Source organism: Podarcis erhardii (assembly GCF_964252035.2).
Source record: "Podarcis erhardii genome assembly, chromosome: 7".
Taxonomy (NCBI): domain Eukaryota; kingdom Metazoa; phylum Chordata; class Lepidosauria; order Squamata; family Lacertidae; genus Podarcis; species Podarcis erhardii.
This window is the reverse complement of record NC_138511.1, coordinates 88385669-88397079: the sequence shown is the minus strand read 5'-3', so window position 1 is coordinate 88397079 and position 11411 is coordinate 88385669. Positions and strand designations below refer to the sequence as shown.

General features: G+C 44.3%; 1 protein-coding gene across 1 annotated transcript in view; it reads left to right on the top strand.

The window, feature by feature from the left end:
• Positions 1-948: 948 nt before the first annotated feature.
• The window catches only part of WDR87 (WD repeat domain 87), a 28028-nt gene continuing 17565 nt past the window's right edge, over positions 949-11411 (top strand). The window contains exons 1-3 of the mRNA XM_081871510.1: positions 949-1422; positions 3066-3227; positions 4410-4577. Of these exons, the coding sequence (XP_081727636.1) occupies positions 3153-3227; positions 4410-4577 (243 nt within the window). The 5' untranslated portion in view covers positions 949-1422; positions 3066-3152. The remainder of the gene's footprint in view (positions 1423-3065; positions 3228-4409; positions 4578-11411) is intronic.

Sequence of the window (11411 nt, the reverse complement as noted above, 5' to 3'; positions counted from 1 at the left end):
GAGCCCATCTAGGAGAAGGACAAAACAAAATAAAACAAAATCTTCCAGACCCAGGGCTGCCTTCAGATGTCTTCTAAAGGATGCAAAGTTACATATCTCCTTGGCTCAGGCGTTGCATAACTCCAGACCCTCCAATGAAAATAGGGACATCCAAATCACAGAGCCTAGGACTTGCCGATCAGAAGGTCGGCGGTTCGAATCCCCGCGACAGGGTGAGCTCCCATTGCTCAGTCCCTGCTCCTGCCAACCTAGCAGTTTGAAAGCACGTCAAAGTGCAAGTAGATAAATAGGTACTTCTCTGGCGGGAAGTACCTGTGCGCTGCTCTGCTTCGCCAGAAGCAGCTTAGTCATGCTGACCACATGACCCGGAAGCTGTATGCCGGCTCCCTCGGCCAATAAAGCGAGATGAGTGCCGCAACCCCAGAGTTGCCCATGACTGGACCTTATGATCAGGGGTCCCTTTACCTTTGTTGTTGTTTAGTCGTTTAGTCGTGTCCGACTCTTCATGACCCCATGGACCAGAGCACGCCAGGCACTTCTGTCTTCCACTGCTGGTAGCTTCGAGAAGACTGTCCAACCATCTCGTCCTCTGTCATCCCCTTCTCCTTGTGCCCTCCATCTTTCCCAACATCAGGGTCTTTTCCAGGGAGTCTTCTCTTCTCATGAGGTGGCCAAAGTCTTGGAGCCTCAGCTTCAGGATCGGTCCATACCTTTACCTAAGGAAAAGTGGGACATTCCAGGATCATATCAGAAACCAGCGCAGCTTCTGTAAACCCAGGACTATCCCTAGAAAATAGGGACACTTGGATGATCTGCCATAGGCCTGATCCACAAGGCTCTTCTTAGATTCTTATGTCTCTTGCCCACTGGTTAGAATGCCATGATGTCACACTCCTGTCTTCCCCTTGGGATTCCAAGGATCTAAACAGGTAATCCCTTTGCCTGCTTTGTGGGTTGGTCACCATCCTCGTCTTAAGCGGCTCTGGTCAAGAATGGTGGCTTATCTGGGTCGCGCACCTTCTGAGCTTCCTTGTGGCCCTGTGCCTCCACCCTGCCCTTAGGGCCTGTCTAGGGCTACTAGTCACTGCCTGTGGCCGCCTGCGGCAAAAGTGGCTGGCCCCAGCTGCACCCACAATGCTATGGGGCCTGGAAAATGAAGCCACACAAGTTTGGTTGGCTAGGCTGGATCCAGGCTAGGAACCACTGAAGAAAGGCAGAGGTGGAAAGGAAACATGGCTCTGTCCCATGGAAGTCCAAGGAGGAAGCACTGATACTAATAGGGCTTGCAGCCCCACAAACATATGGGAATTAGAATAGTCCAGAATGGTCCAGCCTCCCGTGGGACCCTCAGCCTTCACTGGATGCACTTTAAGTGGTCAGCTGCTCACTGGCAGGGAATGCAGGTCCTGAGTTGAACCCCTGGTGTGTGTGCTTCATTTTTTAAGTTCTAGGGGTAGCAGGGCTGCCAAATAACTCTCCATCCCTTAAGTTTTCGTAGAGCTGCCTGCCAGTCAGAGAACACCTTTCTGGGCTAGATGACAGACTGGCCTGACCTGAGCAAGGGCTTACATATCCTATAACAGGGGTAGGCAACCTAAGGCCCAGGGGCCAGATCCGGCCCAATCTCCTTCTCAGTCCGGCCCACAGACGGTCCGGGAATCAGCGTGTTTTTACATGAGTAGAATGTGTCTTTTTATTTAAAAAGCATCTCTGGGTTATTTGTGGGGCATAGGAATTCGTTCATTTTTTCTCTCTCTTCAAAATATAGTCCTGCCCACCACATGATCTGAGGGACGGTGGACTGGCCCACGGCTGAAAAAGGTTGCTGACCCCTGTCCTATAACTTCTTTGGCAGCAGTTATTTGTGTCTAGTCAGGGTTAAGCTTCTACGACGCCGTTTTGATTTTATTTATTTAATTAAGCTATTTCTATCTATACCGCTTAACTGCCAAAGTTTCTAAGCAGTAAATATATAGATTAATTTTTAAGAAGAACATACAGTACAATGGATAAGAGCCATTAAAATTAATCATAAAAACAGAAAGTTGATTCAGCACTATATATTTGGTGCATTTAAAATGCATCTCAATCATCATCATCATTCATTAAATTTAAATACTGACTTTCATTGGAGGATCACAGGGTGGTTTACAGTATAGAAACCACAAAAATATAACATGAGGCAAACTAAGCAATACCCCTCCAGTTTAAAAGGCCATTGATTGTTTAACAGCATGGTGACTACAGGTGAGTCTCCCTGGGGAGAACATCCCACAAATGAGAAGTTACTACAGAAAAGCCCCATTCTCATGTTGCCATCCTTGGAAGCTCCCCTTTATGTTGCTTTCGTCCCTTTTAAAATGTGGTGGTCTCTCCATCATCCCTGACGCCTTAGGGTGGAGCATACTCGGAGTCTGAATGGCTGAGCGGCAGGAGCTGGTCCCCTCTTGCCTTCCCAAGCAGTGGCGTAGCGTGGGGGGTGCAGGGGGGGCCCGGCCGCACCGGGTGCAACATCTGGGGGGGGCGCTCGCCGCCTCCAGAGTCGCCGAAGAGCCTCGGGCGCAGGCTGTAGCAGAGCCCCATGTCTCGCGGAACCGACGAGCTGTGCGCGCATCCGGGCTAAAGGCGTCCGGCAGGCAGGTGGCTCCCAGCGCTTGCCGCGGTCCCCGCGCCTCAGGGCCACGGAGGGCGTGCCAGGCAGCCCCTCCTCACAGCCCCGCCGCCGCCGCAGCTGCTGGGCCATGTTGCATTTTCCTCGCCTCTCTGCCCACCTCCTCCTCTGGGCAAGCGGCATCACGACGGCAGCGCCAGCGGCAACTCGCCTCAGATCACCTGACACGGACCCGCCACCGCCGCCGTGGCTACCTTACCGTAAATACCCCAGCCCTGGCAGCAGTAAGAAGGAGCTGGCAGCGGCGGCAGGTTAGGGGTTAGGGGCGCAAATTACTTGCCTTGCCCCGGGTGCTGACAACCCATGCTACGCCGCTGTTCCCAAGGCTAATGGGGGCTGGACCTTGTGGGGCTGCCCCCGCCAAGAAACCCTAAACCATTCCCTTCCTCTCCAGATCAACGGTTGCCCAGGACTGTGGGGATTGATTCCTCCCTATTTCCAGGGATATTTTCTGCAGCAGCTGAGCTCCCGCAGCACCACCATGGTGAAAGAACCGGTCCGCATCGTACCCTTGTGGAGGGAACTCCAAGGCCAGCTTTACCACAAGCTTCAGATGGTAATGCAGAACCACTGTCCTCTGATGAGAACAGGATTTTCTCCCAGTGATTTGGGGGCTGGAAGGGAGGGTGTGTGCATGCATGAAAGACAGGCACAGAGATGGTCCCAGAAAGTAACTGGCTCAATCCTTGCTGTCCTTCTGTATCAACTGGCTCAATCCTTGCTGTGTCAATTCTGTGTCCAGGGCAGCTGTTTACCAGCTCCATCTGGTACGCAGGCTGAGACCCTTATCTGCCCACAGACTGTCTCGCCAGAGTGGTGCATGCTCTGGTTATCTCCCGCTTGGACTACTGCAATGCGCTCTATGTGGGGCTACCTTTGAAGGTGACCCGGAAACTACAATTAATCCAGAATGCAGCAGCTAGAGTGGTGACTGGGAGCGGCCGTCGAGACCACATATCACCGGTCTTGAAAGACCTACACTGGCTCCCAGTATGTTTCCAAGCACAATTCAAAGTGTTGGTGCTGACCTTTAAAGTCCTAAAGCCTCGGTCCAGTATACCTGAAGGAGAGTCTCCACTCCCATCGTTCTGCCCGGATGCTGAGTTCCAGCTCCAAGGGCCTTCTGGCGGTTCCCTTGCTGCGAGAAGCCAAGTTACAGGGAACCAGGCAGAGGGCCTTCTCGGTAGTGGCACCTGCCCTGTGGAACGCCCTCCCACCAGATGTCAAAGAGAAAAACAACTACCAGACTTTTATAAGACATCTGAAGGCAGCCTTGTTTAAGGAAGCTTTTAATGTTTAATAGGTTATTGTATTTTAGTATTTTGTTGGAAGCCACCCAGAGTGCCTGGGGGGACCACTCTGAGCCAGATGAGCGGGGTATAAATAAATTATTATTATTATTATTATTATTATTATTATTATTATTATTATTATTATTATTATGCCAGCCAGATGAAGGCTGTTTTATTCCAGCTGTCCTTTGGGAACTGACTACTTTTTAATAAAAAGGCTTTTATCGTAATAATACTGTGGGCGATATAGATAAGAAAACAGCAGCAGCAGCCAGTTCCTTCCTTCTGGCCTTCGGTCAACTGTCACTGAGCAGCAGCCTTGGCTGTGCTTGCCACCCCAACGCCGAGGTGGCATGAATGTGGACCGTGTACTGTGAGTGGCGCAGGCACATTCCGGTTCTGCTCTCCCCCTGCCAACCCCACTGTCTTTTCCCTCCTCTGGGCAGGGCGCGCAGGAGGTGACAGAAGGATCCAACATCATGCTGAGTGACAGGCCCAGCATCATATTCCGGAAGAGCAGCTCCCCCAACTTCATGCCGGTCATCTGCTACTATTCGGGTGAGGCAGGACACTACTTTGCATCCTTCAGCCGGAAGTCCTCCAAGAAAGGCAAGGTGAGCTGGGCCCTGATTGGTCAGGGAGATGGGGAGAGAAATGGCTGAGAGGTGTGGCTGCCCTCAGCCTCCAACCCCCAAACATGGTCAGGATTTTATCCATTATCTTCAAGGAACCCCCACCCTCAAATCCAGCAGCTCCAAAGAATGCAGAAGCTTCGTGTTGTTGTTGTTTAGTCGTTTAGTCGTGTCCGACTCTTCGTGACCCCCTGGACCAGAGCACGCCAGGCACTCCTGTCTTCCACTGCCTCCTGCAGTTTGGTCAAACTCATGCTGGTAGCTTCGAGAACACTCTCCAACCATCTCATCCTCTGTCGTCCCCTTCTCCTTGTGTCCTCCATCTTTCCCAACATCAGGGTCTTTTCCAGGGAGTCTTCTCTTCTCCTGAGGTGGCCAAAGTCTTGGAGCCTCAGCTTCAGGATCTGTCCTTCCCGTGAGCACTCAGGGCTGATTTCCTTCAGAATGGAGAGGTTTGATCTTCTTGCAGTCCATGGGACTCTCAAGAGTCTCCTCCAGGCTTCCGGTCGGCGCCAGCGTCTTAATGGCGGTCTTTGCCTTGAGCTCCGAGGCAGGACTGCTCCACAAGTTCGGGTCTGACCCGCTACGGCGAGCGGGGGACCCCTAAAATCACAGGCGCTGAAGCCTGTGAACAAGGAGATTCGGTGGGCACCTTTGCACCCCCCGGTATTGCGAAGGAGCCTTTTTAAAGGCTCCGGAGCGGCATCGGGTGTGAGTGCGGTGCTGAGGATCATAACCCAGCTTGTGGAGCGAAGCCGCGTCGCCATTGATGGAGAGCGCCGATTCCTTCCTGAAAATTACCGATTGGCAACAAAACCTGTGAGTAGGAATTACAAAATATTTGAAAAGGACTATTTTTAAGAAGATTCGGCTGAAAACGGGAAAGGCAAAATTAAGGAAGTCAGCCTCCCGGAACTGCACGATTAACGCAGCAATGAAAAGAGCTAGCTGTATTTAAAGGGAACGTTTTATTTGAACTTTGCTAAACCCCGACATTGAAAAGACCTTCCCCCCACGGAGCGGGAGTAGGGGGGAAGGAAAAATTGGCTCAATTTAACCCGCTAGAAGAAGTAAGCTGTGAACGGGAAACTCTCCGCTGCCGATACCTTTGATCAGGCTGCCTGAGCGGTGAGCGCCTAGAAACGAACTGTCAAAAAGAGAGGACTACGGATACAAAGTAAGACTATATTTAAAACATAATAACGGGACTTTACTTGGCAGACCCAGATTTTTAAATGGCAACAAAGTAGGACTTTGGGTTGGATTTTATTTCCTTTGGGACATTGTATGGCTACTTGCTTCCCTGTTTCTTTGTTACTCCTGCTTGGATACAATTTCCCCCTCTAGAGGATTAAAAGAGAGACTGCAGTACTGAGGCAAGAACTGGGATTTTCCACTTGTAACTTTCCTGTGGGAACGACCTTGAGTTATGAGCACGCCACTGGATGAAATATCAACAAGAAGTAAAACAAAGCAAGCTCAAAAGCAGGCTCAGAAAAGAAGCTCCATATCAGGAGCAACAGCTGGACAAGAAAAAGTAACAACAGCATCAATGGATTCTATGACACAGGCACTGCTCAAAATAAATCAATCTTTAGAAGTACTCACTAAGCAATCCACAGAGAATTCTAAGAAATTGACAGAATTAACAACAAGATTGGACCTGAACACAACGACAATATCGTCTAACACAGAGTCTATAAATCGTTTAATACAAGAAAGTACGGAAACAAGGAAAATAGCTGAGACTGCTAAAATTACTGCCGAGGAAGTCAAGGGAAAATTTGTACCTATTGTAAAGAAGGTACATGAATATGATGCAACCTTAGCTCTTATGGAACTGGAGAGGAAAGGCAAGAATCTGAAATTGAGACTGGTACCAGAGGAGGAAGAGGGCAACCTTGGGGAATTTCTCACAGACAAATTTCAAGAATTTTGGACTGATGAATTAGAAGGAGAAGAAGATGAATTTGTAATAACTACAGCCTTCCGGATTGGCAGGAAGCAAGGCAAGAAACCAAGGGATTGTTTAATCACTTTAAGATCCAAGGAAGAAAGAGATAAAATACTGAACCTACATTTCCAGAAGGCACTGATTATTAAGAATTCTCAAATACAGATTTACAAAGATATTCCTAAATATTTTTTGGAGGTGAGGACTCAATTTAAAGACTTAGTGGATTTGCTGAAACAAAACAACACTCCATTCAGATGGGAGTTCCCACAAGGGCTGTCCTTTAACTTTAAAGGGAAGAAAATTAAAATAAAAACAATCCAAGATAAGGAACATTTTCTGGAGAGAAATTTTGAGGACTTTCAGAAAGGAACCGTGAGTGAGAGGGAAATACCGGATATTGCAAATCTATCATTTGGACTGACTCCAGCACCGACTGATCAGGAACAAGAACTTGGAGCGGTTGGTGGAAAAGACACCCAGTAACAAATATGTCTCTGCAACTTCTGAGTTGGAACTGCAATGGTCTTAACCATCCCCGAAAAAGGACTCAAGTGTTTCATATACTAAAGAAAGAGCAATTAGACATAATATGTTTGCAAGAAACTCATATTGCCAGAATACATAGAAAACTTTTGACAAATAAAAGATTAGGGCTGGAATTTATTTCCTCAGATAAAGTTAAGAAAAGAGGAGTGGTGATCTATGTTAAGGAAAAATGGGAACCAAAAATGATTTTTAAGGATGAACAAGGAAGATTTCTGGCAGTGGAAATTCAAATGCAAGGAGAAAAAATTTTAATTGTAGGTATTTATGCACCTAATGAGGGGAAGGCTGAGTTTTTCAAGAAGTTGCATGAGACATTAACCGATTTTATGGACTACAAAATTATAATGATGGGCGATATGAATGGAGTTGTCTCCACAAACATGGATAAAGCTCAAAGACAAGTAATCTCTAAGGATGGGAGACTTCCAAAGACTTTTTTTGAACTGACTGACACAATGGACTTGATTGACATTTGGAGAACAAGGAACCCTCTGGAAAGAGAGGGGACCTTCTTCTCTGAAGCAAAAATGACATGGACCAGGATTGACCAAATATGGATTTCTAGTAATCTGGCACCAAGGGTTAAAAATACAGAAATCTGCCCAAAAACTTGCTCTGATCATAATGCAGTAAAGATGGAAATGAAATTGACAACAGCTGGAACTTTTAGATGGAGAATGAATGACACCCTTTTTAGAGATGAAGCAATTGTAAAAAAGGCCCAAAAGACTCTGAAAGATTACTTTGAAATAAATTTAGGAACAGACCTGGAAAGAAGAATAATATGGGACGCAAGTAAGGCTGTCATGCGTGGTTTGCTAATTCAACAAAATTCGATAAAAAGGAAACAACAGAATGAGAAGAAAGAAAAAATTTGGAATCAGATGAAAGAAGGAGAGAAGAAACTGAGGTCAAAACCAAAATCTCAGGAGATTTTAAGAGAAATAAAATACTACCAGACCCAATACATGGAACTGATGAATCAAGAAATAGAATGGAAAATAAAACAAATGAGGCAAAAAACTTTTGAATCAGCTGACAAATGTGGGAAATTGCTGTCATGGCAATTGAAAAAGAGACAAAAGCTGAACACTGTGACGTCCCTTGAAGTAGAGGGAAAATTTATAAATAAACCAAATGAAATTAGTAATTGTTTTCAAAGTTTCTTTAAGAAATTATATGCACAAGGGCCGAAAGATGAACAAGAGATAGAAGAATTTATTAAAAAATATGGACTATCAAAGATCTCGGAAAAAAATAAGAGGAGTTTAAATGAAAAAATTACGAATCAGGAAATTGAGGGTGCCATCCAGAATATGCAATTAGGAAAATCACCAGGACCAGATGGACTGACGGCGAGATATTACAAAGCAATGAAGGAATGGTTAATACAACCATTGAAAGAAGTGTGTAACCAAATTTTGGAGGGGAAAAAGGCTCCCGAATCGTGGAAAGAAGCATTCATCTCACTTATACCGAAGACAGAAACTGAGAAACATCAAGTTAAGAACTACCGCCCTATATCACTCTTAAATGTGGATTATAAAATTTTTGCAGACATTTTAGCAAAAAGATTTAAAAAAGTGTTGTTAGAGGAGATTCATAAAGATCAAACAGGCTTTCTCCCAGGGAGACATATGTCAGATAATGTAAGGAATATTATAGATATTTTGGAACTACTGGAGACTGATATAAATAGAAAAGCAGTCTTAATTTTCGTAGACGCGGAGAAAGCCTTTGACAATATCTCTTGGAGTTTTATGAAGAGGAATCTCCATGGGATGGGGGTAGGCCAAAACTTTGAAAACGGTATAGGTGCAATATATTCAGAGCAAAAAGCCAAATTAATTGTGAATGGTGTAGTCATGGATGAAATCCCAATAGAAAAAGGGACACGACAGGGCTGCCCAATATCCCCTCTATTGTTTATATCGGTCCTGGAGGTGTTGTTGAATATGATTAGAAGGGACCAGCTGGTTGAAGGAATACACCTCGGAGCTAAACAATATAAGTTGAGAGCATTTGCAGACGACCTAGTTTTGACTTTACAACAGCCAGAAGGCAGCACAAAAAGAGTTTTAGAGTTAATTGAAATCTTTGGTCAGGTGGCTGGTTTTAAATTAAATAAACAAAAGACAAAGGTATTGGAAAAAAATCTAACGATGGGGGAAAAAGATAGTTTCCAAAGGGAAACTGGTTTGGAGATAACAAAAAAGGTGAAATATCTAGGGGTGAATCTAACATCTAAAAATATGAATCTGTTTAAAGACAATTATGAGAAATGTTGGTTGGAAGTGAAGAAAGATTTTGACATATGGTCTAGATTGAGATTATCCTTGTTAGGCCGAATTGCTGTTATTAAGATGAATGTATTGCCGAGATTGTTGTTTTTGTTTCAGACACTGCAAATTATAGACAAGATTGATTGTTTCAAGAAGTGGCAGAAAGATATATCTAAATTTGTCTGGCAGGGCAAAAAACCCAGAATAAAATTTAAGATTTTAACTGATGCAAAAGATAGGGGGGGTTTTGCGCTGCCGGACTTAAGACTTTATTATGAAGCAGCAGCTTTTTGCTGGTTGAAGCAATGGCTACTTCTTGAAGACACAGATAGTTTAGACTTGGAAGGGTATGATAACAATTTTGGCTGGCATGCATACTTATGGTATGACAAGGTTAAGATTTATAAAGGCTTTAAAAATCATATTGTCAGGAAAGCTTTATATAATGTTTGGAATCGATATAAGGATTTGTTGGAAAATAAAACACCCAGATGGTTGTCACCAATGGAAGCTAGAGCGGTAAAAAAACTTAACATGGATTCGAATTGGCCAAAATATAGTGAAATTATAGAATATGACGGTGAAGAAGTTAAATTACAGAGCTTTGAGAAATTAAAATCCAAAGTTCGAGATTGGTTACATTATTATCAGATAAATGAGACTTTTAAGCAGGACAAGAAACTAGGTTTTCAGAAAGAGAGGTCAAAATTGGAAACAGAATTGTTAGAGACCAATACTAAGAACTTGTCTAAAATGTATAACTTGTTGCTGAAATGGAATACACAGGATGAAACAGTTAAATCAGCTATGATTAAATGGGCACAAGATTTAGGTCATGATATCATGTTTGCTGACTGGGAACAGTTATGGACCACAGGCCTTAAATTTACGGCATGTAGTGCCTTGAAAGAAAACATAATGAAAATGATCTATAGATGGTACATGACTCCAGTCAAGCTTGCAAAGATATATCATTTGCCCAGTAATAAATGTTGGAAATGTAACGAATGCAAAGGAACTTTTTATCATCTTTGGTGGACCTGCCCAAAGGTTAAAGCCTACTGGGAAATGATCTATAATGAAATTAAGAAAGTCCTTAAGTGGACATTTGTAAAGAAACCGGAGGCTTTTCTCTTGGGCATGGTCGGCCAATTGGTACCAAAGAAAGATAAGACTTTTTTTATGTACGCAACTACAGCAGCAAGAATTCTTCTGGCAAAGTATTGGAAAATGCAAGAATTACCTACTCTGGAAGAATGGCAGACGAAGGTGACTGAATTCATGGGACTGGCAGAGATGACCGGCAGAATCCGTGATCAGAGGAGGGAGACAGTGGAAGAGGACTGGAAAAAATTTAAATTATATCTTAAGAACTGTTGTAAAGTTTCGGACTGATAAAATGTTAAGGGTTAAGAAACAGAGAACTATAGCTGTAAATATTCAAGTTGAGAAAATTTGGAGGGAAATCAAATTTTGAAAAGGAATGAAGGATTGCTAAAAAAAATTTGAAACAGGGGTGCAGTGAAGGGGAGGCATGGGGAAGTCATGTATTGTTTGTTTATTTGTGTGTTTTTTGTTTTATGAAAATTAATAAAAATTATTTTTTTTTAAAAAAAGAGTCTCCTCCAGCACCATAATTCAAAAGCATCAATTCTTCGACGATCAGCCTTCTTTATGGTCCAGCTCTCACTTCCATACATCACTACTGGGAAAACCAGAGCTTTTACTATACGGACCTTTGTTGGCAAGGTGATGTCTCTGCTTTTTACGATGCTGTCTAGGTTTGTCCATGCTCTCCCTTAAATCATAGAATCGCAGAGTTGGAAGAGACCTCGAGGGTAATCTAGTTCAACCCCCTGCGGTGTGCAGGAATCTCAACTAAAGAGATGAATCTCAACTAAAGAGATGAATTTTAACAGGGAGAAATGTAAAGTATTGCACTTGGGCAAAAAAAATGAGAGGCACAAATACAAGATGGGTGACACCTGGCTTGAGAGCAGTACATGTGAAAAGGATCTAGGAGTCTTGGTT